The sequence below is a fragment of the Heloderma suspectum genome, chromosome 11, assembly GCF_057233095.1.
Source record: "Heloderma suspectum isolate Gila_16-S chromosome 11, 16-S_ref, whole genome shotgun sequence".
In the NCBI taxonomy this organism is placed as follows: domain Eukaryota; kingdom Metazoa; phylum Chordata; class Lepidosauria; order Squamata; family Helodermatidae; genus Heloderma; species Heloderma suspectum.
This window is the reverse complement of record NC_139468.1, coordinates 15343425-15370618: the sequence shown is the minus strand read 5'-3', so window position 1 is coordinate 15370618 and position 27194 is coordinate 15343425. Positions and strand designations below refer to the sequence as shown.

Below are 27194 nucleotides of genomic sequence, written 5' to 3'. Positions count from 1 at the left end.
TTTCACATTACATATAAACTCAGGGAACTGTTGTTTATTCTAACTAGTTAGTTAACAAAATAGAAGTTTGATATCCTTCTTTGTTAAGTAACTGAACTCAAAAGAAACCCACAGTTCCCCAAATTTGTACATAGTAGAAAGCTTTGGTTTAGTCAAATCTGAAAGTGGAAGCTTTCACTCTGTTTGTACACAGAGGGAGTGGGGGAAGTACACAAGTTTGAGGTTCAACATGGATTGTTCTTTTTTATCTGACCAGGATTTAGATTTATCACCTGTATGTGTGATAGCAGAATATAGAAGACGTGACCTTAAGGAGGAGTTATGGTAAATGTCCAGAGACGCTGGGCAGAAGAATGGGAGGAGAAAGGGGGTAGCATACATGTTAAAGTTTTGGTTGAATATTTCAGGGCACCCTTTCTGATGTGTACTCCTCAGTTCTGGAATATACTCCAGCTGGGGGTGCTGCTGTTTGCTTACAGAAATTAACAGAAGCAGTGTTTTCTAATGCTGCACTATTTACATCTTTTCAAATACAGGACATTGAAGTTGGAGGTCTTTCCTACACAGTCACTGGTTTGAAAAAATATACAGAATATAGTTTCCGAGTTGTGGCCTACAATAAACACGGTCCAGGAGTTTCTACACAAGACGTTGTTGTTCAAACATTGTCAGATGGTGAGCATCTTCTAACTGCAAAAATAATACAGGCTGTGGTTGTACCATTCTTGGCCCCATCAATGTAATCAAACTTGGGATTTTCAGTCCATTCTTCAGATGTCTTTTCTCTTAGATATAGAGTGTTCAGCACAAGGCTTTGTTTGTGCTATAAAAGGCATACTTTGTTCCTGAGAATCCAATCTAGCTATTAAGTACATAGCTATGAAGAGATAGTATGGAATATCATACAAGATACTAGTATTTTTATTATTTTGAGCCACACTCTTGGGTGGGTTTTGAATATCTTCTTTTAATGTTTCTAGTTCCCGGTACTGCACCCCAGAATCTAACTCTAGAAGTGCAAAACTCCAAGGTAAGATACTGTCAGTTTGCTTCTGTAGACATGGTTGAACAGTAGAAGGAGCTCAGATCCATTGGCAGTCGAACACTATATTCAACCATTTTTCAAGGTGACTTTCCTCCCCATGATGACTTTCCATGCTTACTGATTTTATCATTCTGAGCTGCCTGATTTTCTTCACTCAGATCCTGAGCCTATAAGGAGTGAGGAGTATTATTTTTCCATGTATGTCAACTGGCTTCTTTAGTTACCTGCATTTTTGCGTGTTTCAGACACAATTTCAGTTTTTATGCTTAAAACTAGAGCAGGTGTTGGCTGGTGTCTTCTGTTCCAGCTAACATACTGGTTAGTTAAGCTATTCTTTGCTTCAGAATCATTGGAGAGGAGTAGTGCTAATGTTTCAGAGTATCACACAGGGCTTCTTTAGTACAGAAGAGAAATAAAGTATAGATTTGACGTATAGTTGTGTTCGCAAAATTTCTGCGTTCTGCTGTGTAATTCCTAAGATGTGTAGGTATAAAAATAAAGCACTATTCTCTGCAGTCTGAACTGCAGAACTGCTTCCAGATACATCATTTTAATGCCTAAAATGTTATGTACGTTTACACACAATATTGCAGATTAAATATAAATTATTTCTTGAACCATTTTAATGGAGATTGATGAAGCATGAGAATTAGCATAGTTTAAAGTGAGGAACATGATTTATAATGCCATTTAACTTCCCACAGAGCATTATGATGCATTGGCAGCCCCCTCCTGCAGGAACACACAACGGGCAAATTACTGGCTATAAGATTCGCTACCGAAAAGTGACTCGTAAAAGTGATGTGACTGAGAGCATTGTTGGGACACAACTTTCCCAGCTAATTGAAGGTGAGTGGATTGGAATTATCTGTCTAAAAGTACAAGAAACAAATTGCAGGCTCCTTACCCTAGGAAGGCTACTTAATATTTACTTTGCATAGTAAGAATAGTAAGAATGAAAGAGAGCAGAGGAAAGCGGAAAAATTCTGAATATGAAGGAAAATAAAGGGATCTAAATCCCCCCCCCCAAAAGAACACACAGCAAAGACAGTAGAAAAAATGCTACAGTACTTCTGTGCATTACTATTAAAAAAGGACCCCCCCTTTTATATTCGAGACATATTTAAATTACAGAAGAAACAGGTGATATTTGCAGTTCCCATGATATAACTGTTGCTTTCTTTTTGTTTTCAATGTGGCTAGGAGGACATCCTAGATGGGCTAGGTTCTGTCTTTGGGTCCAGGAAGGCAGGCCTGAAGAGCCATTTCCTTAGAGTATGGAACTATCTTCTAATCCCCACTTTGTCTTCCTGCATGACACAAGGAGGCAGGGTTTTTGTGGAGCTCCCCAGAGCTTGAGGGAGGGGGAGCATAAAAGAAGCATTTTAAATTCTTCATTTGAGGAACAGCAAGAGCAACTCTGACACTTCCAGTTTCTCAGCACCTCACTCCCCTTGCATGAGGTCAGTGGAGAAATGCCTGGGAAAGCCTCAGACATTTCCCCTGCTTTTTTTCCTTGCGGTCTCCCTGTTAGGGGATATCAAGGCAGCAATTTTTACAGCCTTCTATTACTCAAGAGAAGCTCTTCTGCTGAAGGCAAGACATCCCTCCTTCCCTCCATCTGTTCTTCAGGGGACCAAACAGCTGTCCATGGATGGCTCAACCCTGGATAGCATTCCCACCACTTTAGAAGGCCACAGTAAGATCACCCTCTCCTGATGTCCTTCAAAGGGAAATGGTACATCCCGCATTTCTGTGGAGCCTAAAAGCCACATTAACTATTGCCTCTCCCAAGGCTTACAAGAATGAAAGGTCCTGTTCATTTAGCTGTCCCCCCTCCCCATACACACACAATGCAGTTACCAGTGGTGTGTGGCTGTTATTCTTCCACCCCTGGCATTTACTCAAATCCTGATTTCTTACAGGGTTTTCTCAACAGTCCATGATTTTGGGGGTATTTTCACTTGCGCTCACTGTTCCACATGATGTTGGTCCACCCTTGTTATAGTTCCTTTGCTCACTGGTAGTCTTGTGCACCTTGTTGTAGTTTCTGTGTTTATTGCTTTTTGACATTGCTTAGCCATCCTGGGGATTGGGTAGTTCCTGCTTCTCAGGAAATGGCTCTTCACCCTTGCCGTCCTGGTCCCAGAGGCAGGACCTAACCCATTTAGGAATCCACCCCCCTACCCCCACACACACCATAAAAAGAACAGAAGTTCATTAGATAAGAACTACACTTCACATACATGGAGATGTAGTATATTTTAAACCAATGGGAATTTGTTTTTTTTGTGTGACTTTGATAAGGTTTTGTTTGAAAGGAGATGTAAAGGATTCCTGTTGTTCAGATAAAAGATTAATAAATCATCTGAAGAGCAAAGCCTTTCTGTTTGCTGTAAATAGTTACTGACATGCTTTTTTGCTGTTGACTTACAGGAAAGGTCATTGTAATGTGTCAGTCCTGTCACAGCCTGACAGATAATAATCTGTGTCAGTTGAATCTGTTGGAGTCTTACTGCAAGTATTGTTGATTGCCATTCATAGCCTTGGGTTATGCTCAAGTAGCCAACTGAGAGGTGAAAGGCCAAAACGTAAAGCACTTAGCTAACTGGATCTGTGTCAGACCTGACCCAAATTATATTCTAGAAATACTAACCATATGGCAATTCATTTAGACACTCATTTAGTTTTGTATTAAAAAGCTATTAACTATCAGACTTTTGGAATTGTTGATGTTTTAATTAGAAGAAATGACTTTACAATCACGGTTGGAAACTGTATTTAATACTGTGCATTGTATCAGGTCTAGAACGAGGTACAGAGTACAGCTTCCGGGTGGCTGCCTTAACAGTCAATGGTACTGGACTATTTACTGACTGGATATCAGCGGAAACATTTGAAAGTGACCTTGATGGTATGGATATAAAGATGCGCCATTAATGTGATTGTGTGTGTATTGAAAACATACAGACCTAGAGAGAAAATAAGGAATTATTTTTGCACCCCTTCATCAAAAGGTGGAAAAATGTTTTCATGGGGCATCTGTGTGGGGAGATGGAGGGAACACAACCCTGTAGCTGGGGGAAATTGGGCTGACATGCACTCCAACCCAATTGCACTTATTTATCTAGTTGCAGCAGTGGCTGGGAATGAACATCCCATTGAAGATAATGCAAAATGGATGCACATTTGGATGCACACGTTATCCATCCACACTGCATTACTTTTAATGCAACAGCTAGAGCTGGATCAGGGTAAAAGTCATAAAACATTGCACTAATAAACAATGAAATGTCTAATGTGGTGCTGCAAGGTGGGAGTGTTGTAGTGGTTGCCTTAGCAAAAGGGCCATGTTTATCCCTGCTACTGAGAGCTTTGTTTTCTTCAATGACAACTTCATGAAGCCAGATCTAATTGGTTAGTAGTAGCATGATGACATGACATTCACGACAAGATCCATGTTTGGTTGGGATCAAATGGTGGTGAAGCAGCAGCTTGCTGGTGCTGTTAACAGTGTGGGAAAAATGTCAAAGACCATGGGGTCTCTCCTCCTGCCCCAATGCTCAGTTTTTGCCTTGAAAATACTGAAGTATAAACATATTGGTGCACAGTTAGCTAGCACTACTTTAGCTGTAACAGGGATTTTTTTTTTCTCCTTGACCTTAAGCATTTGGGTTGATGTAGAAGCATAGGAACTCAATGTTATCTCTTGACAAGCTAATAAATACTTTAAGTGTGATATTTCTTCACTTACATAATTTAATAGCATTTTCTCTTCTTTATAGAATCTCGTGTTCCAGAAGTTCCAAGTTCTCTACATGTCCGTCCACTTGTAACAAGTATCGTTGTGAGCTGGACTCCACCTGAAAATCAGAACGTTGTGGTCAGAGGTTATGCTATAGGCTATGGTGTTGGCAGCCCCCATGCACAGACCATCAAGGTGGATTACAAGCAGCGATACTACACTATTGAGAACTTGGGTAAGGAACAATACAGTGATACTAATGGCTGCATTTTACCTTGGTAACAATGTAAAAGCACTATTGACCTTTGTATGTTAAGAGTACTCGCTTCCTATCATCTGATTTATGGCTCACTCATACATTAAATGTGGCTGCTTCCTCCAAACACTTGGAGGCCTTTGTGGTGTCCAAAAACAGTAAGAAAGCAAAATACATTGTACTGGGAATATTTTTTAGGTTTTCTTAGTTCTTAGGTTCGAAATTAATACAACAAAGTTAATATGGGCCTGTTTTATGTGTAATGGGATATGAATCTTGCTCTTTAAAAAAATGTGTATGTGGGTATATTTTTTGCAAGAAAAAGGGGGAAATTATACCTTCTGATGTACCCTGATAGATATAAAAAACATTTTGGTTTCACAGTCTTCAGTTAATTTTTTCTCAGTTACCAGTTATGACTGAAACTGTTTTACCAAGCAAAATAAGTTTAATTGAAGAAATAGTGATAACTATTTCAAGAAAGAGGGAATGATCTTAAAGGCAAAACTGAAGTACTTTGGCCACATAATGAGAAGACAGGATACCCTGGAGAAGATGCTGATGCTAGGGAAAGTGGAAGGCAAAAGGAAGAGGGGCCGACCAAGGGCAAGATGGATGGATGATATTCTGGAGGTGACGGATTCGACCTTGGGGGAGCTGGGGGTGGCGACAGCCGACAGGAAGCTCTGGCGTGGGCTGGTCCATGAAGTTATGAAGAGTCGGAAGCGACTGAACGAATAAAAAACAACAATTTCAAGAAATCTCAGATTCAGTTCTCAGAATTATTTATGCAATTTGGATTTCGTAGTATGCATCATGTATACTGAAATGGACACAAATGCACAGTTTTGCTTGTTAGCAAGGTTGGTACTTCTAGACTGGGGCCTGAGACTATCTAAGACATTGAATAAAGATGTGAGGGTGTCCTTGATAACCTTCAGTTTACTATCCTACTCCTGGGGAGAAAGATATGAACATTTAGGTAACCAGATAGCAGAACATAGTTTTAGATTTAGTGTAGCATACATACAGCTGATCCAGTGCATGCTGCTTGTAAGTAAAACTCTCCTGAAATTAATGGGATTTGCTTCCAAGTGAATGTCCTAGGACTGTATTCCTAGTCTCTCTTCTGGTAGCAACTCTCCAATGTCTCATGCTGAAGTCTTTCACAGCCCTTCTAAGGCCCAAAGTAGACAGGACATAAATGATACCATTAACTTTTGCACAATTTAAAGTAATAATAAGTATTAGCTGTGGTGGAGGAGGACACTGGATCACAACTGAGGCATGGAGGGAGCGGGGCTTTAACCCTTTGCCCCTGCCATTTAACCCAGGAAAAAGCTTCCATTGATGAGTTTAATGTCATGTCTAGTTTGGGCCTAAGGTTTATTTTGGTCTCCCTAGAAACAGTGGGGCAATCTGACTTCTGGGAATGTTCCCCTCCTGACAGAGAGGTCCTGAAATGAATGTTAGACAGGAGGAAGGGCTTTTACTTTCCCCAGACTAGCCCAGTCTCACACAGGGCTTTTCAGGAGTTCTGTAAAGGGTTTCCAAATTAATCATCCTTCCCCAACCTGCCAAAGATGATCAAGGGCTTCTTTCCCTTTGGATGATCTTGGTGAGGTGGGGTTTGGGAGGATGAGGGAACACTGTTTTGAGTGGGAGAGAACCAGCAGTTGTACTGTTAGTTTGTGGCTTTAAGCTGTCATATTTTATATTGTTTTATGCTGCGCTTTGAGGTTTTAGTTTTTGTGAACCACCCAGAGAGCTTCAGCTAGTGGGTGGTATAGAAATTAAATAAATAAACACACAAACAAAGTAGGAATTTGTGATAAAAATTGTAATAATGAGTTTATGTTTTATTTTTCTTCAGATCCCAGTTCCCATTATGTCATAACTTTGAAAGCATATAACAATGTTGGTGAAGGAATCCCACTTTATGAGAGTGCAGTGACCAGGGCCTATACAGGTAAAGGATAAAACTTAACTATTTTGTTTAGCTCAAAATTATGAGCCTTGAATCCTGAAGTTCAAGCTGATTATAGTGTATTATGGCTTGCAGATTGTTTCTATATATAAATAATTTGTTGACTCATATTTTAAAAGAAGCCTTTAAATCTGGTTCAGGTTCTTGAATTTACTTTACAACTACTCCTGTCACACTTCAGTGTTGGCCATGGCATATATTATATGCATACATTTGTTTTACATTAAGTTGTGGCCATGTTTTTATGTAGAACTCCCCAGTTAGCAATATCTTTCAATTGTGAACACATCCATACACACACACTTGTGTCTTTTGAACATTTCTATTCATATGTGGATATGTGCTAGTATGTTGTCCACACTACTGCAGGAAACACCAGCGGAACACAGCTGCACTTGAAGCAATCACATTTGCCATGTAATGTGTGCAGTTATCCCTAATGCTTTCTAAACACTAGCTATATTAAATGAGTAATCGGATAAAACATCATTATCTAGTTATAAATTGCAAGTGAACATACTAATTCAGGCTTTTAAGCAAAGTAGTCCAGTAACCATTTTGATATCATTACCCTGCAGTTAACATCGCTTTGTGGCATGTAGCTTGAGATAATTTATTGGAAGAAAATGTTATTTAGACATGTTGGTGAACTTGCTTCCTAGATCCTAAGTGTTCTAACTTTGATGTTTTCTGAATTACTGTGTACTTGAACACATACGGATTTTTCCCCTAATACTGTATGAACTGTCCCTGTTGGATGCTAATTCTACCTTGTTTTTCCAGCATCATTTTGGAGATGAGATAAATAAATGTTTTACTGCAGCTAATTCTGAAGATCTTAATTAGTAAACCATTTAAAATATGTATTAAGATTTTTGATAAAGCGATCTTGTGACCTTTGCAACACTCTTCTTAAGCGTTAAACTTTAGTCTCTGTTTATGGCATGTCTTTTAAGAAGAAATCAAAATAGTCACTGAACTTTTTTTGCTGGTCTTGTGTTGCCTATTAACTCTGGCTTTTCTCTCTTTTTCTCCATTTCTCACCTTTCATTTCATCGTATTACCCTGCATTTCACCCTTTTGTTTCTATTCACGTATAATGCCACCTTCTTTCTTTTTATTGTAATACCCTACTTTTTACCCATCAATTCCTTAGACACTTCTGAAGTTGATTTATTTGTTGTTAATGCTCCGTACACTCCAGTGCCAGATCCCTCCCCCATGATGCCACCTGTGGGAGTTCAGGCTTCCATACTGAGCCATGACACCATACGAATCACCTGGGCAGACAACTCTCTGCCAAAGAACCAGAAGGTCTCGGATGCCCGTTACTACACAGTCCGTTGGAAAACCAACATTCCTGCAAACACAAAGTACAAGGTAACAAAAGTATTTAGGAGTACACTCTAAAGCATCTTGCAAACCAAATTTGAGACCAACAAAGATCTCTGAACATATGTTTTGTGATGTATCAAGCTAAAGGGAAAGATGATACCTTAATATGAGCAAAAACTGAAACTCAAAATAGTTTTAGAAACTATCTTTAAATTAACATAGTTAACATTGGGAGCTAATTAATGGAAATGAAATGACAAGATAATGTGCTGGACTGTTGCCATAGACAGGATATTCAATAAAGATATTCTCATTTTGTGACCCTTTGATTTCTTGTAGACTGCAAATACAACCACCTTGAGCTTCTTAGTGAGTGCCTTGAAACCAAACACCTTGTATGAGTTCTCTGTGATGGTTACTAAAGGCCGAAGATCAAGTACTTGGAGTATGACAGCACATGGAACTACCTTTGAACTAGGTATTACTATTGAGTCACTCCTAAAAGAGTTCACTTTTTGCAGGTTGTATCATTGCTTGCTCCTTACCTAAACAAAAATACTATGGTGGTGATCACCAAATGTTGGTTTCTTTCAGGGTATGAAAGAATTCTAAATTCTTTGAACAAAAGAGATTGTATGTGCAAATAAGTAGATTTACTATGCAAGAGACGTCTTAAAAAACTAAAATATTTCATACTTGCATTATATCTTAACAGCTGCTAAGAAATAGCTTGGTTAATAATTGGGGGATTATTTAATTATTTAACCAGGAAGATCAGATTAGCCCTGATTTGATTCTTGAAGCAATCACAACTACAAGTTCCTTTCATTTTAATGTGATTTGCTGAAGTAGCGAGACCTTGGGATCAGGCAGTTTCAGCAATCAAAAGACCTAAATTTGTGCATACACTCTTTCGAATCCATCTCCTAAGCTCCTTGTTTTTCACTTGTGTGAAATTGTTCTGCATTAACTTTGAACTCTTGTTTTCTCGTGGTTGGGGACGAATACAAATGAATGCCTCTAAATGTAAAGAAGGTTTAAAGCATGCAAAATACAGAATTCTAGCTGCACATTAGAAAGCAACCTTACAGAGTTAATATAGATTAAATTGTATTATACAATTTTTTTTGGTTCCACAGAAGAACAAGTGATTAGAAACTTTACAAAATTTAGTGTTTAGTCTTTTTCGATCTACCATGTGAGATAAGACCCAAGTCAAAAGCACCGGATCATATGGTTATTTTAAATATGTATGTATTGATCTAAACCCCATCATCTGAAAGGTATGAGGGCACTTTTAATTAGCATAAGGACTGGTGACTTTCACCTGAGCCTTTTGTTTTCATAAATGTTTATTCAACAAATCATTTAAAAACCTCTTCTTATGTCCCTCACAGTTTACCAAGGAACTTAACATGTGTTTTTAGGTTTTATAAATGCAAGTATAATTACAAAAAAAAACCTTTGTGCCTTACACCCCCGTTGCTAAAGAGGAACACAGTATTTATTAATTCAAGGTGATGCATAGTGTTACTGTTTAATACAGTGCTCTGAACCTTGAAGGAGCTACATGTGCTGGGTTATGATTGTCTGTGAAAGATACAAGAGTATTTATTGACACAAGCATGTTTGAAATAAAGAGGGGGGAAGCCACTCTCCAAATAGGAAGAGAACCTTAACATCCGTAGTATTCATATTGCTACTTCAGTATAATTTTTTTTAATTATTGCTGCAAGGCTTATATTTTTGTAGGTGAATAGAAATATCTCCAGCAAAGCATGCCTAAGAATAAAGCTGATATCACTTAATGTGTGTTCAAATATATTTCTTGCAGTTCCAACATCTCCCCCAAAGGATGTAACAGTGGTGAGCAAAGAAGGAAAGCCCCGAACCATCATAGTCAACTGGCAGCCTCCATCTGAAGCCAATGGCAAAATTACAGGTGAAATTTCTTCTAGGTATCTTAGCATACTTAGGATTCTATTCAGGTTAAGTATACAGGAAGGAAAATTATTAAAGGTATTGGAGGATACTGGTAGAATACTAAGCAGTTTATGTTCTTTTGGTTTAAGAATAAAATGTTGGATTTTATTATCTGCATGTCATATCAACCTTTTTCAGTTGAAATAATTGAAGTTCGAACATTTAGGTGGCTTAGCTCTTTATTTAACATTGTTACATGATAAATAAAAGCATGAGAACATTTGGGGGCAGGGAGGAATGTATTAAATCCTTAGAATCGAATTTGGGCTAAGGGTTCTTATGGTTTTTAAATAGTATTAAAGTAAGACATTTATATTGGCACAGAAGTAAGACATTTGTATTGATAAATAGATGTCAGCTTCTTGAATAGAGGTATCAGCTCTTCTGACTTCACATTTTTCTGTGTGCTCACTGAAGATTGGAATAATTGTTTCATACCATAGAACACCTTTCCCCAACCTGGTGCCCTCCAGATGTATTTGTATTACAACTCCCAGAATTTCTGGCCATCAGCATTCTGGCTGGGGCTAAGAAGGATCAGGAGTCTGACTAAGAAGATGAATGGTGGGAGATTCAGGACAGACAAAAGAACATACTTCACACAGAGCATAGTTAAACTATGCAATTTGCTGCCACAAGATGTGTGAGGGTAACCAACTGAGATGGCTTTGAAAGGAGATTAGATAAATGCATAGATGATGTCTATCAGTGGCTACTAGTCATGATGGCTATGTGGAGCCTCCAAGTTAAGAGGCAGCATGCCACTTGATAGGATTCAGCAGGGTGCTTCTTTTTTTCTTATGACTTGGTTGAAATGTCTAGATTTTGTGAGTGGCTTTGTGCCTTTAAGAAGTGAGTCTAACATATCAGTGGATACCACTACTAGGATTGCTGTACAGCCGAATCGTTTCAAAATGTATCTTCCACAGGGGTATCTTGGTCTACAAGTCACTCAGCATAAGCACGTACACAGGCTCTCCATGAGTGTCAGGCTCTTTCCATTGTACAAAGTTGTTGCTAATGCAAACACAGATTGATTAAGAATAGTTCCTGTGATTTGTGTTTAGTTGAGCAATTAAGGGTGCAATCCTATTAGATCCACCCTTGATACTTGTAAGCCTCCAAACTCAGAGGATTGCAAGTATCCAGGGCAGAGTGGGAGGTGCAGTGGAGGTAATCCTCACCTCTACCATGCCTCCCTCTCTGCAATTTAGCTAGATGGGCTTTTTCACCCGTCTGACTGAGGAGTCAGGGAGAGGGAGGGAAGGAAGCAGGGGAGGCCTTAGGATACAGCATGAGCTGTCCTCTCCCCTCCCTGCCCACTGGCACACCCCCTTTCTCTTCCCTCTGAGGCCACCTTCGTGACCTCAAGAGAGGCAGCTGGTGTTATTATATCCATGTTGGCTGTGAGGGGACAGGGGCAGGGAGCTTGTACTCCTGGGTCTGAGGTTGGAGTGCTATTTCCGACCTCGGATCCAAGAATCCAAGCTATCCTGCGGCCCCTCAGGCTCTGTCATAACATTGCTTAATAAGATTGCTTTCGAAATGGCTTGTCTATATAAAATCCATATCATGCTTGGTTATCGGTAGGTTTAACCACCTAATGATGGGGGACACTTATCAGAGTTGCAGGCACCGTTGTGGTCTGGGTATTCAAAAATCCATTTTTAAAATATAATTATTTTTACTATCGATATCAACTATCTTGGATTTCAGTGTCTTACTGGGATACTAGATGAAACCTGAGTTTGCCTAAGCTAAAATTGAATATAAGGACTTGGAAAACCCATACTCAGCGTTTGCTGCTTTTACCCATCTGGGGTTATTCTGAGCTGTATGGCTAGAAGTTTTGAATTAAGAATTGTTATTTGATTTGGTAGCAAAAATTACCTGGTTACATATTTCCATGATTAAGCTTATTTGAATACTGGTTGCAACTTTGAATTTCTTTTAAGGTATTATATGGTTGAGAATACATATACAATATTCTGGTGTATTGATCTGTATTCTTTGAAGCACTAGCCCTTTATAGGTTGCTGAAGTAGGGAATCCCCTCATTAATCCCCGCAGGCCACTGTGGTTGGAGGGAAATGGGGGGGGGGTGATCTCCCTCTGCCCCCACCCATTAAATCTACATGAATAGTATGGACCACTTCCTGCCCAGGCAGGTCCTGGCCAAGATCCTTGAACTGACCAAGCTAAGAAATAGATACTGGATGAACTATGTGAAAGGGCTGCCCTCTGGTGGAATATGTTTTATAACAGTCTAAAATATGAAGCTTAATTGAAGCCTTTCACAAAAAGGAGAACTAAATGCACAGTTTTCTACTTAAGTTTATTCCATTTTTTTCTAATGTTATGCAGGAATACTGTTGGAGATGGTCTTACCTCTATTATTTAATAAGTGGCCCAGTCATGGCATGTATGTTCACTGATACGTGAAATCAAATCAACCACAAGGCAAAGAATTTCTTGCTTGTGCTGTTGTCTTGCATCCTCAACAAGTAGTTTTATATTGTATTCTGTAGAGGGCCCTGTTACCAACCTTTCTATTATTTTTCAGTCCCACCTTTAGAGCAGGATATGGGATAGTCAGGAGAGCTCTTCTTTTTTGTATGTCATGGTTGTGGGGCATGTTTACGTTCATAAATTCCCCTGAGGAAATCTCTCCTGACTGTTCTTCCCGTCAGGAGAAAGCTGTCATACAGCAGACATACTAGGCAAGGGCGTAGGTAGCGGTATGAAATTATATATCCTGACATGTCCCTCATCACATTGGCTTGTGGTTATTTCCTTTGATAACTAACATTAGAGCATTTTGTCTTTTTTTCCCTTCCAAATAATTCTTTTTAACAAAAGGCCTGCTCTTCTTGAGCCAGAGCTATCATCTATTGCCACTTCCTGTTATGAACAAGGCAGAAGAGAATGGGAGGCTGCACAAGACACAATCCAGAAGAGCCAAGAAAGAGGCAGGCCTCAATCTGGTGCTTGATAGCAGTGATTTATTTTGTGAAGAATACCCGACATGATTGGGTATTTCTCACAGAAGCAAAGGGTCTAGATATGTCTTGTTTTGGTTCATCAAAAAAGCAACTGAATCAAGAATATACTTTCTGTCACTTTTCTTCAGCTATTCAAGTGGTTTTCTTGTGTGAGCCGTGTAATATGTGAGTCATGGACTTGGATTTAGTAGTCCGTATACTTCCATAACACATTTTCCGCTACTACATGGTGCTCAAAGCAGTTCATAGAATAGGCAATTTAAATGGCCCTGTTACAATATAATAACTATTCAACAATTCCAGTTCACCTAGAGCAAATAAAAAGTTTAAATGAACTTAAAATGTACCGATAGGTCAGCTAACGATATCCACTACCTATAATATTAGCATTATACCCACATTAAGCCATTCATTCAACAGTTCATATTAAGGGACATAATGCCATTACCATCTATTAGAACATTTTGGACCTTTCACAAAATTTTAGCAGTTAATATCTGTGTGAACTGGCCTCCTGAAGAAAAACTAGAGCTTGCATATGAGATCAGTGGAACAATCCATGCTCCTTTTCAAGTCAGTGGCTTCAATTAATCTAGATTTGTTTCCTAAAGGTTTAGGGAGTGTACTCTGTTAGCAGTCTAGCAGCTTCTTAGCAGACACTAATTGAGGAAGCAGCCCTGATTTCCCTTCTGTAGTAGCTGAAATGAAGTCATCAGTTGCTTGTCTGTCTTCATTAAGGAAGAATTGCAAGGAAACATGAAAAATAAGGGTTTGTCTAGTTGTTTCAAATTCCATGTATCTATTCATATGGCCTTATGCTTCATGTTCTCAAATACTTTAGAGCCCTTGGAAATTTGTATTCATAATTAAATATGTTTTCTTTGTTGTACAGGTTACATAATTTACTATAGCACAGATGTCAATGCTGAAATACATGATTGGGTCATTGAGCCAGTAGTAGGAAATAGATTGACTCATCAGATTCAAGAGTTAACCCTTGATACAGCATATTATTTCAAAATTCAAGCCCGCAACTCCAAAGGCATGGGCCCTATGTCAGAGGCAGTACAGTTCAGAACACCTAAAGGTAAGTTGATCTTGTAACAATGTATTTTCTCATTAAAAGTATAAGACAAGCAACTTGTGAGTAAACATTCTTAATTTAGCCTGCTACTGGAAAAGGTGAGGACAAAATTGAGTCTTCCCACATTTTTATGAATTTCTTGTGTGTGTATGATTTCAGCTTTACCTTACTCATGGCCCAGATGATGGTAGCAAACAAATTAATTAAACTGCATGCACGAAAGCAGGAAACACAAGCAAGCATGTTTTTTTAGGACATTTCTGTGAGTGAGGACTGTTTGTGGTTCAGTGAACCAGAATACTAAGCTATGAACCTGTAAATGTTCATGTTCAAATTGTTTTCATGAGTGGTGTCTTATGGGTGACTATTTGTGAATACACAGTTTATTATGCATTCCCATCTTTAGAACAGTTGGTTGTTGCCTGGATTTACTTTGTGTGGTGCAAGTGAGACTGTGGTGAATGTGTGAATGATCATCTCCCAGGAAGCCCTTAATGATAATGTTATCAAACCACACACCTGAGTATTTGCAATATTAAATATGAATGATGTTCTTATGGGATATGAGTATTTCTTACTGTAAAGTATGGACAACAGCTGAAAAGTGGGCAACAACCCTGCCAGGTAAGCTTTTAGTTCTGTACTGATAACATTAATTTAATTTCCCATTTTAAGAGAGTAGTGCTTCTGTGCCAGTGAATTTTGGTCACTCCCACAGATTTGGTGATCTTTCTCTTGTTTGTTTCTTCCCCTGTGCTTGTCCTGGTAGCTGAATCTTCAGATAAAATGTCTAATGACCAAGGTAAACCATTGGACATGTTTTCTCTGTCATTCCTTCTCTTGCAAGTACTACTGTTGTCTTGCTAACAGCATTTGTACTATTAAATGCCGAATAATGGGCTCTTGTGGAATTTTAAATGTGAAAAACTCATAATACATACATACATATGTAGTTATAGTTACGGTGTGTGTGCAAGTGTGTTTGGAATGAAGCCTCTCTCTTGTTAGGCAGTGCAAGGTGGATGTGACCATGCTTGGCACCATGTATGCAAATACTTGCTCAAAGTATGTATGCAAATACATGCTCACATCTGTGTCCAGATGTACATAATTTGAGCAGTGAGTGCACTGTGGAAGCATTCTCAGTATGTTTTATTCAGACATAAAATCTTCCATTAAGGACTGATTTTAGGGGAAACCAGTTCTTCCTGTTGGCAGCTGAAACCAGCTGTGCACAGCACTGATTGGAGTTCTTGTGAATTCATAAAGTTCCCTAACCCAGCCCCCCTTCTAGAATAATTTTTCAAGTTTTAAAAGTTGATTTTGTTATGTTCATTAGTTATCTTTAAAAAAAATTCAATTGAATGGACACACAAACAATAAAAATGGACAGCCTTTTGAAACATGGGGGAGACAGTAGACTGTACCGCTCTCCAGTTCACTGATCCTCTGGCATTCCAAATATAGCAGGAAATTGGCGTCACCCTTCTGGGGAAATATGCACTTCAACTTCTGTTTTAGGTGTCTCTATATCCCCCATCTGTGTTAGGGCAATTCCAGTAAGTCTCAGACATAATGTGCTACTGAACATGGAGCTTGCATTGCTTAGTTCACCAAAACAAATAAAACCCAACTAAGCAGCATGACTATGTGTACCTGTGCATCAGAGAGCAGTTTGAGACCCATTCTGGTCCTGAAAGACCACTCTGGTCCTTTTTGTCCTGATGGTTAATTATAAATCTGGTTTATATCTAAACCTCGATCTTGATTAAAATGTAGGGAATGTGGCTGTAAAATTGAATGTGCTTTATCACTTCTTTGATTTCACTAATGTGATTTGGTTTGCACAACACATTAACCCATGGCTTGTTGTTGAGTTGTGAACTGTGGGTTGTTCATGGTTCACAAACCATGGTTTCTTATCGCGGCTGGGTTCAGACAACACAGTAACTGACATTTCAGCAACCACCCACAGTTCAACAACAACCCACACTCAACCCTTGAGTGTGGGTTTCTGTGTTGTCTGAAACCAGCCAGTGATAGGTTTATTATCGAGGAATGTGGCACCTGACAGTGTGTGTGCATGTTGAGTGATAACCTTCACTCATTCTGCTTCCTTTTAGCAGTTGTTAGCATCTTTTGTATGTGATGTATTGTCTAGGCCTTCAGGGGTTAATCAGTTTAATTGGTAGACTAAAGTTCTAATAAATTGAGTCTTTAATTGAGTGACAACAATAATATGGGGGTAGAATGACCTTCAGGCATAGTTCTGTTCAGTTGAAACTGGCTCTAGTTACGTTGTGGAAATAAAGTAGTTCTGATCATCCCTAGTTCAAAAACAGAATTATTGCCAGCACTGTGCTAATAGTTGGGAGAATCTCTTGGGTTCTGTGCACACAGTCCAGAAAATCTAGGAGAGAATTTTGTAAATAGTTAAGGCAGCATTTCTAAATCAGTAGCAATTGTGTTTAGGAATAGGATAGAATTCTAAATGTAGGAAGCGGGGGGGGGGGGGAATCAGACACCAGATTCTTGGCATCCACTCCTCTCAAGTCCCAATTTACAAGTGTCTGTATTTGGATCACATGACATTTCAGTGAGTTTGTATTCTAATTGCTAATGTGCCTTTATTGGCTGTTCTGGGCTATAATATTATCTTTACGAAAGTCATTGTCAAACAGAGGAGAGGCAATAGCGGCTTTACCTCCCATGGGTCTCTGGAAATTTATTAATTAATTTTGTTTATTTACTACTCTTCTATAATGCCCAATAGCCAGACTCTCTGGGCAGTTTACAAAAGATTAAAACCTTAAGAATACAATATAAAACATAATATAAAAACTATTTACATACAGAAATTGTTTAAAATAATTAAGAAAAATCCGAGGACTAGTTATAACCTTATGTTGTTAAATGCCTGGGAGTAGAGGAAAGTGCCAAAAGGATGACAGTGTTTGTGCCAGGTAGGCCTCACTGGAGAAAGTGTTCCATAATCAGGGAACCAAAATATTACCAAAAATGCCCTCAGTAGTAAGTGCATTTTCTGTGTGTGGAGTCTTGGGATTCATAAGTAGAAGCTAGAAGACATGAGTGGTGCCTGATAGTTGATGAAATCTCCATGGTCAGAAGTAGTACACTTCAGGGAAGGGTTGGAAGAGTGTTTCGCTGACTGTGTGTGTGTGTGTGTGTGTGTGTGTGTATTTGCCAGGAAGCAAGTCTAGGCCTTGGAGGATATATCCAAAGCCCTGAATAACTAGCAGAGAATCTATGATTCCCTTTTTCTAAGAGGTTCTGCTATCTCTAAATACCAAATTTTATATACATTTAATTTCTTTCTAGTAGGACGATCCTATACATGCTATTCAAAAGTAAGCCCTATTGAGTTCAGTGGAGCTTACTCCAAGGTAAGTGGGTATAGGATTGTAATACTGTACTGTACAATAGCTAAATATGTATGTTTAACTTCTTCCTGGTGTCGGTGCATCATACGTATGGGCTCTGTGCCTGCATGAAGACCCATTTCAGGAAACTTCTATAGCTGAGGAATTTTGGTGGGAATCCTCCCCCACCATCCCAGGCCTCACAATGCACAGTCAGTGGTCACGTACAGAAGCCATTGAGCATATCAACCTGTTAGAGTTGAGGGCAGTACACAAGGCACTCAGGCCATTTGAGCTGGGCCTAGTGGACAGACTGGTCCAGATAACATCAGACAATACCACAGTCCTCACGTACTTGAACAAGTCGCTCCCCCGATAACCCTCACTCTCCAGATTTTTCATTGGTGTGTGTCCCATTGGATTGGTTTGGTTGCCATCCATGTGGCTGATGTGGACAATGTACTTGTGGACTGGGTCAGCCAGACTATGCTGACCTCTCACGAGTGGGAGATGGACAAGGAAATGTTGACCAATCTCTTCCCTGACTGAGGCACACCAGAGGTTAACGTCTTTGTCTGCAAGGGCAATGCTGTTTACCCCGTGTTTTGCAGCTGAGTGGGCCTGGACAGAGAATCAATGGGGGACAGCTTTGTGTTTATATAGACAGGGACAGGGTGCAGTTCCACATCTCCCCCCATCCTTTCCACTCATCACCAAGGTCCTGGCAAAGATAGCTATGGATGGCACATGGTGCATCTTGATCACTCCATGGTAACCTCGCCAGCCTTGGTTTGCTCCACTTCTGCGCTTACCAAGGAACCATTATGTTGGGCTTCCAGCAGTACCACATCTTCTCACCTGGGAATGAGGCAGAATTCAACACCTGAACCTTCAAATGTTACGCATGATGGTGTGGAGGATCTGTTGATTGGTACTGACAAGGATACCCCTGCTCTGATCCAATGCTGATCCAACGCTCTATCCTCGATGCGGCTCTTAAGTCCTCAACAAGAAGGTCTATGCCAGGAAGTGGGCTGCATTTTTGTCCTTTGCATATTCTGAAGGCTTTGACCCTGTTAGGTGCTCCTTGCACCAAGTTCTACAGTTCCTGCTATCACTTTTTGACAGAGGTTTGAAACTCTCTTCTCTCCATGCTGTCTGTGATTCTCACCTTCCCGTGGAAAGCTTCTCCATCTTCTCACACCTGAAAGCAAAACAGTTCCTCTATGGGGCCCAGAACCTAGCTCCTCCAATTCGACAGATGATAGCAAGTTGGAGCCTATCCGTTGTCTTACAGATGCTATTTTCTAAGTCATTCAAACAGCTAGCAGTGGTAGATCTTCACCTTCTTTCTTGGAAAGTGGCATTTTTGGCTGCAATTACATCGGCACACTGCTCTGGTGAACTATGCACACTACGTAGTAGAGGCAAGGTGGTTCTTAGTCCTGACGTCAGCTTCCTTCCCAAGGTTGGTTGGAGTTTCACCTGAATCAGGACATAGTTCTTCTGGTCTTCTTTCATTCTCCGACTGCTCCACTTGAGTTGACCCTTCATTCCCTGGATGTTGGTTCAGAGTTGGCCTTTTATAAATTGAGGACTGAGTCATTCAGACAGTCACCCTGTCGTTCATTTGTTATGGCGGTAAGCACAAGGGACTCCCAGTCTGGACACAGTGCTTTGCCTTGTGGGTCATCAAGACAATCAAGCTAGCATGTGAGGTGACTCATCTCAAACTTGTCTTCCCCAGTCCGAGCTTGCTATACTCCTGAGCTACCGATGTTGGTTGCATTCAACAGTGGAGTTGCCATTCCAGATCTGTGCTGTGCTGCAACCTGTTCAAGGCCATCTACACTTATTTGGCACTATCGGCTGGATGTTTGGGACAGAGCTGATTCCTCCTTTGGGCACACAGTCCTTTCCTCTGTCTTGCAGTAGGACACCGACCACTCTTCCAGTGAGCCAGCTTGCTGTTTGCCCATATGTGTGATGCACAGAGACCCACAAAAAAGGAAGACAGGTTGCTTACCTGTAACTGTAGTTCTTTGAGTGATCATCTGTGTATTCACACAATGCACCCACCATTCCCTTTTCAGTGTCATATTCAAGTTCAATGTGGGTACCAAAGATCCATCTCAGTTCCAAGGGCACAATGTCAGGCTCAAGGAACTGAGGGAATAAGTGGGAATATGGTAGGGACAATGAAGGAGGGTTCCCACTAAAGTTCCTCAGCTATGGAAGTTTCCTGTACTCCGTGCAGGCACAAAGCCCATGTATATATGAATGCACAGATGACCACTCAAAGAACTACAGTTGCAGGTAAGCAATCTGTCTTTCCTTTGCATTCACAAAGGAACATCAAAAGGTTCCCTTTGAAATGCACACTCATTTGTATTTTTCATTTTTTTTAATAAAAAGAATAATGCATTTATGAACAGAGAGGCCTTTCCCTCTGCTGCTTCTAATGTTAAGCTGTTAACTTTCTACTTCTAGTGCATTTCTTGCCTCTTAAATAAGATATGTCAGTACTGTCGTAGCAGTGATTGACACAAACCTATAATATAAGAATGTAACTTTAAGATGCAAGACTATATAAACTGTATATAACACTATGTGCAAGTTTAAAATTCCAGCACGGCAGTCAAGACACTTAACCTGCAAACTATGTGTATATACAGTGGAGCTACAGATAGGAAAATGAAGTCATACTCTAGTGTGAATTCCAGAGGGTTAGCTGTTAGTATTGCAAAAACCGTATCCTGTGACACTTTAAAGATTAAATTTATTGTGGCATAAGTTTTCATGGGCCAGAACCAACTTTATCACATGCATGAAGTGTTATCCTTGGGATAATACATCATGCATCTGACAAATGAAAGCTTATACCATAATAAATGTGTTTGACTTTAAGGTGCTGCAGGATACTGTTGTTTTCACCCAGCTGTCAACCCTACCTGGTAGATTGGGTGTGAAAGAGTTCTTCACAAAAATGATAACATGGTCCTTTATTCTTTATTTGATTCAGCATCCCTAGTAAGCAAGCTTTGTAGTTATGGGTCATGGAAGGTGTCTATGCTGTAGAATAGATTAAGCCGAGCTTTGTTTTTGGTGCTTCCTCCCTCTGCGGATCCTATTGAGCCTTTGTCTATGTCCTCTGTACATTGTCTTCACTGAGTGCCAAATCACTGCCAGAATTATATAGCTTCCCCAACCTACTGTCCACAGAGACGGTTGTCAATAAGAACTGTATTTTTAGCTTTGGGAACCATCCCTCTCATGGCCAGCACAGAGTGAGCCATCCCTCCCTTGCATTCTCCATGCATTCCAGAGAACTCCAGAGTGGAAGAGGTCTCTCGCTTCACCCTGGGTGTAGTATATGAGATCCTGTCCCCTTTCCCCAAGTCCTCTAGGAGAGAAGTTGGGTCTTGTCTTGTCCTTTGCTTTCTTTGAAGGGAAGTAGTGCATTTCTCACTGTTCCTGTCTCTTTTCAGTACCCAATAGAGAACAAGATCCGCTCCTGTATATCCTTTGAGATATGCCAAGAATTTAATACTGAATTACTTCTAAGTGTTTCCTAATGCAGAACATGTTTTTCCAGTTCAGATTACCCAGGACAATATTCAAAGAACCATCCCTCCCCTCTCAGTTCTAACATATATAGGAAAACATTTGCCATCATCTTCAATGGGCTGTAGTAGGGTAAATGTTGATATGACAGTTTTGTAAATACCAGCTATTTAGAAATAGTGTTAGGACATATGGAATCATGAAGCAACAGTGACTCTTATTACATAGTGTATGTGTACCTTTTGTTGCATGTGTGTAATTTTAGTTATTCTTGATATAATTGGGGAGGCATTCCTTGAATCCCACTGCAATCTGCTTGGTGTGTGTGTGTGTGTGTGTGTGTGTGTGTCTGGAATATGTCTCTGACTATCTAAAAACAAGACTTAACTGATGCGTTAAGAAGCAGGTTTTAGAAAGATGAGTAGGGCATGAAATACAAATAATGTAACACAGTTACCATTTTGTTTTCCAGCATTGGGGTCTGCTGGAAAAGGAAACCGGCCGGTGGATGTTGGGACAGACTATAAAACACCCATGAGTGGTAAGTAAATTCCTCATATCTTCTGACAACAGAGGCTTTGAAATAAATTCATGTTAACATTTCCTAAGAAAAGTTGGAGCACCTTTAGAGCCTAGTGTGGGAGGGTTACCTTGAAAGAGAGAGATCCCTTTAAAATTCTTGGCAATGCAGGATGTCTCCATAGAAAAGTATAGACTTTGTCCAATACACGCAATAATTTTCCAGGCTTTCTTCACTAGTTTCATCTGCTGATCCAGATTCAGTTTCCTTAGATTAAAACTCCAAGAAGTCAACATTTCTTACAATGTTTGTGTTTCTTTTTAGGAAGTAACAGCCCTCATGGAAGCCCTTCCCCTCTGGAATACAATATGCTTCTGGTAATAATAGTGTCTGTGGGAGTGATCACCATTGTGGTAGTGGTGATTGTTGCTGTCTTCTGTACTCGGCGCACCACCTCTCACCAGAAGAAGTAAGATGTTTCAGCAGCACTTCCTTCTATCTTTTTCCTGTTTGGGGATATAAATTGAATTACTGATCAAGAGACCTGCTTGAGTTTGGTACAATTACAAAATTCAAATATAAATGTGGTAACATAATGTGGAAACCTTCCATTGTCATTGGGTGGGTATTGGAGAAGAAAGGGGGAAGCTGTTAGAACCTTCAGACACAATGCCACACATAGAATTGGGTAGTGTTGGTGTGCATAGAATAAAGGTCAGGGGACAGTTGCAGTGTGTTTGAGTACCTGAAGGAAAACCAGAAAGTAGCTTTATGTCTGCCAGTGAATATATCAATATACTTTGTATTGCTTTCGAAGGAAGCGAGCTGCTTGCAAATCTGTGAATGGCTCTCATAAATACAAAGGGAATTCCAAGGATGTCAAACCCCCTGATCTTTGGATTCATCATGAGCGGCTGGAGCTGAAACCCATTGATAAATCTCCAGATCCCAATCCAATCATGACAGACACACCAATCCCTCGTAATTCCCAAGATATCACACCAGTTGACAACTCCATGGACAGCAATATCCATCAAAGACGGAACTCATACAGAGGTGAGTTTAGGTAACATCAAGCTAAACTTTAGTCTTGTTGCTTATTGTATAATCTTAGATCATTATGACTCATAGATTGTAGAGAAGTTAGATTTTACTAAGATTCTTAATTTTATTACTTGCTAATTAAGTTGCATTTGCTACAGTTCTCTTTAGATTAATAGTAATTTGCATGTAAATCATTGAGAGAATAGAATCCACTAGCATTAATGTACAATGTAGTATTACTGCCAATAGCATTATTTGCATCACTTAAAAGTCTGTTGAGAGAACCTATTTTGGCTCTGGAGAACTGTAAAAGCAAACCCTGCCACTAATCTATCTGAACGAAATTTTTGCAGAGGAAGGCTAAAATGTTCTTGAGAGTAAATTTTCTTGACAGTCAGCAGAAGTCTTTTTATAAGAAATATTTGTTTTAAATTATTAGCTGTTAAATCTTCCTGTTGCTGATGGAGATGTCATGAAGGACTTCAAAATTATAGTATCTAACATCCATTATTCATTATCTAGGGCATGAGTCAGAGGATAGTATGTCCACACTTGCAGGAAGAAGGGGGATGAGACCCAAAATGATGATGCCATTTGATTCTCAACCACCTCAGCGTAAGTCTAGCCTTAATTATTACCTACCAAGCCATCTTGAGTGAAACATTTCTAATTCCATCCCATAACGCATGGGAGTAGTGTTATGAACGTATACTAAATCTTGCTTGTACCTGAAATATATTTAATACTAGGAAAGTTCAGAAAAGAAACAAAGAATAATCTAATTATCCTGGAAAGAAATGTCAAGATTATAAATACTCAGAAGACTGCCAGAATTGAATTTTGCAGTATTTCCATGCCAAAGTAGTAGTCTGATGTGAGATCAATAGGAGTGCTAAATAGCTTTTTGGCTAAATAACACAAACATCTTTCTACTGTTTTCTCTCTATTTGTAGATTTAATGTTAATCAGCAAGCCAGTTATCCACTTAAAAATTCATTTCAGAATGATAGGTAGCTTTGACATGGGTATGGTTGAGTTGATTTTTTTTAATAATAATTCTATCAAAATGGTTTAATAAAAGCACAAATTAAGTGTGACAGCATTTTCCTACTGTATTTGAAGTAATATCTGTAGTACTTTCAATTCCACATCGTTTTTAAGACCTGATTTGTATTTTACTGGTCAACTAATGTTTTCAAATGTACACTACTTCTCCATTGCAAAGTGACATTGGTAGGAGCATTTTTCAGGGAGGAAGGGTGGTTAACCCTCTCCCTTCAGCCACTTTCCTTCCCAGCAGAATTCTAGGCCCATGTTTGCAGTGGGAGCACTGGTTTGAGAGAGAAGTAGTGAGTGGGGGAAGAGTTAGCACCTCTCCTGCCTGCTGCTTCTCCTCTGCAAATCATCCTCTCCTCTTGCCACTCAGCAATGGAGAAGCAGTGGATAAGCATTTTGAAATGAATTGGTTAGTAACATGTAATTCCAGTTTAAGAGAAGTAGGGATTTTTCTCTTTATTTCCACTAGTTTAACATTCATATTAGCATCCAAGTCTCTCTTCAAAGTAATCTTGAGTCCCAATTCTGGTTAAACATGAATATGCCTTTAGTTTGTATTTTATCTTCAATTAGAGGTGGGTGAGCTCTGGAAAACTTGCCTTAGATTAATTCAAAATTGCCCATATTTTTCTGGAAGAAATTGGGAAAACCTCAGGTAATTTTTCTGAGCTGACCTAAGGGGTTGGAAAAAATTATCTTCTGCTACTCCAACTGAAGGGGGGTCAGGGAAAGAGGTCACTTTAGGGGCAAAAACCAGAGAAAGAGAGCCTAGCCCCTTGAATGATCCAGAGGGGATGGGTTTCTTTTCTCCCACTCTCAGATTTTGCCCCTCCACCTCTTTATTCTGGCCGATTCAGTATAATGGAAGCCATCACATCATATGGTGCCAGAATCAAGAGGTTTGGGGCCAGCATCCATGGATGGGGGAGGGGAGCAGAGGCCCGTGTGGAAGACTTGCAGGTGACAGGATTCCCTCCCCCACTCCTGGAATTTTCCCCTGCAGCCTTTTTCTACCCCCCCCCCCCGACCTAATAGAGGAGCTTTGCTCTATTAGGTCCTATGAGGGGACAGTAGAAAAGGGCTGCAGGGGCAGATTTGGAGGGTGTGGGCAGGGAGCCCAGACACACACATACAGTTTTCCCTGGAGCCCCTTTCTACACATCCCCATTGTTCCTAATACTGGAGAAAGGGGGAAATTCTTCTGTGGCTCAGATCAAGAGCCAAGGTGGCAGAGAGTGCATGAGGCTGTTAAAGCTTGCCTTGTTTTTAAGATTGGTTTCAGTGAGCTCTTGAAGTTTATTCCCATGCCTAGTTGGGATAACTTTTGGTGACATCCAATATTATATAGCAGATTTACACAACTTGTGCTGAAAGCCCCAAACCCCTTGTTTTTTCAATCCCAGACAGTCGTCAAAAACAGGTTTATCAAGCCCATGGGAACCACAATACAAGTTGTGCATACCTAATATGTAGAATATATGTCTGATATTTTCAGATATAGGTTATATTTTCCTTCAGTTATGCACTAGATGAACGTTCATATCTTCTCTCTCCTCCCCACAAGCCCATGGGAACCACAATACAAGTTGTGCATACCTAATATGTAGAATGTATGTCTGATATTTTCAGATATAGGTTATATTTTCCTTCAGTTATGCACTAGATGAACATTCATATCTTCTCTCTCCTCCCCACACTTTATTTGGGTCAGAATTTGCTAAACCTCAGATAAGAACTTGTTTTTTACCATCAGGGCTCAGCCCAAGAAAATGTAAAATGGCAGGTGATCTTTGAAGGCTATGTGAGACTTGCTTATGACTTTTTAGTTACCAGTCTTGAATATTCTTTAGATAAATTCCATACAAATGTCATTTCCAGGCTATTTACTCTTAAAGCAGCTGCAACAGCTAATTAGAGTCCACTTCACATCTTTCCTTATTATTCAGCCTCAGAGCAAGGAAAAGTAAATAGAAGGTAATTGGTTTTCTAAAAGTAAAGACCACTGACAGCTAATTTAGTGGGTCTCAATCTCTGTAGAAGGGATACAAATAGCAGAGCTTTCCCCCAAACAATGAGGAGACTTCTGAAAGCACTAGCTCCAATAATTGCCAAGTTCAATCAGCATGTCCAATCCTGGTGGTGGTCCAGTTGTTGTTGTTTTGTTGTTGTTTTTAATGTTTAAAGGGCTAGATTCACACTAGGGAATGTGCTGTAAATCATGGGTATGGAGACCACCTCTCTGACCTGGTCTGCACATAACAGCGAGCCATCATGGGTGAATTTCCCCACAAGGCTTGCCGTTTTGCATTTTTAAAAGTTCAAGCCACAGCGGGGGTGCATCACAGCTTATCATTACATGCAAACCCAGCAAGTGTGGGTTGTTGGGGTGGTTAAGCCACCCAGAACCCATGGCCTGTTTTAAGATTGCAGCCAGTGCTGCAGTTAGAAGCCCCACGGAGAAATTCACCCATGGTAGCTTCTTGTGTTGTGCAAACTGGCTCATTGTGTAGAGGTGATGGCAACCTGTCAATGATGAGCCTCAGTGGAGTAGAATGAGTTCAATGAGGACTGATACATAAGCAGCACCACTCAGGTGCTATTTGCTCAACCCTCATTTAAGCAATTTATATCCATCCATTCATGTGAATACATCTCAAGCACTTCATTAACCTGTTTATGACCTCATTTAACTTGATTATGTTTTGAATGCTGTGTTGTAGATAAAATGTCAGCATTCAGAGAAATCTAAGTCAAATCAGTACAGTGTATTGACCAGATCCTGACTCACTTAACTGTATGTTCTATGTGATGTCTTGCCACAGAAGCCATGTGCATTAGTAATAGACTATGGGAAAGAATGGGTGTCAGGAGTGCCCTAGTGGCCTCTTTCAGTAGACTTCAATAGCCAAAAAGACACAGACGAAAGGATTATTTTCAAGGCTTTAATCCTTTTACAACTTAATGACTCTTTCAGATGCTAATCACCAGCGACTAAGCAAGGAAACAGCAGAGTGGCCTTTGCGCCGAGTAGGCAGTTGATCCCCATTTGAAGGAAAGTCACTTGAAAACCCTGAACTTATGGGCTAGGGAGAGATCCTCCCTCTTTCCCTTGGGTCCACGGGAGGCGGCTGTTGCTTGCGCGCCAGATGGGCACTATGCCTCCTTTCCGCGCCCTCCATTGCTCGTCGCTCCC

At 40.0% G+C, this 27194-nt stretch overlaps 1 protein-coding gene across 4 annotated transcripts in view; it reads left to right on the top strand.

Annotated features, from left to right (window-relative positions):
- Nucleotides 1–27194, top strand: part of NEO1 (neogenin 1) — a 165859-nt gene that overhangs the window by 124855 nt on the left and 13810 nt on the right. For 2 of the 4 annotated variants that reach the window (XM_084816935.1, XM_084816933.1), the window contains exons 11-24: nucleotides 537–675; nucleotides 981–1030; nucleotides 1750–1894; nucleotides 3849–3959; nucleotides 4831–5025; nucleotides 6920–7015; nucleotides 8238–8413; nucleotides 8708–8846; nucleotides 10203–10310; nucleotides 14246–14440; nucleotides 21854–21922; nucleotides 22226–22370; nucleotides 22719–22957; nucleotides 23468–23560. In XM_084816935.1, the coding sequence (XP_084673061.1) occupies nucleotides 537–675; nucleotides 981–1030; nucleotides 1750–1894; nucleotides 3849–3959; nucleotides 4831–5025; nucleotides 6920–7015; nucleotides 8238–8413; nucleotides 8708–8846; nucleotides 10203–10310; nucleotides 14246–14440; nucleotides 21854–21922; nucleotides 22226–22370; nucleotides 22719–22957; nucleotides 23468–23560 (1900 nt within the window). Of the gene's footprint in view, nucleotides 1–536; nucleotides 676–980; nucleotides 1031–1749; nucleotides 1895–3848; nucleotides 3960–4830; nucleotides 5026–6919; nucleotides 7016–8189; nucleotides 8414–8707; nucleotides 8847–10202; nucleotides 10311–14245; nucleotides 14441–21853; nucleotides 21923–22225; nucleotides 22371–22718; nucleotides 22958–23467; nucleotides 23561–27194 lie in introns of all 4 variants that reach the window. The other 2 variants (XM_084816934.1, XM_084816932.1) reach the window with 1 other exon arrangement.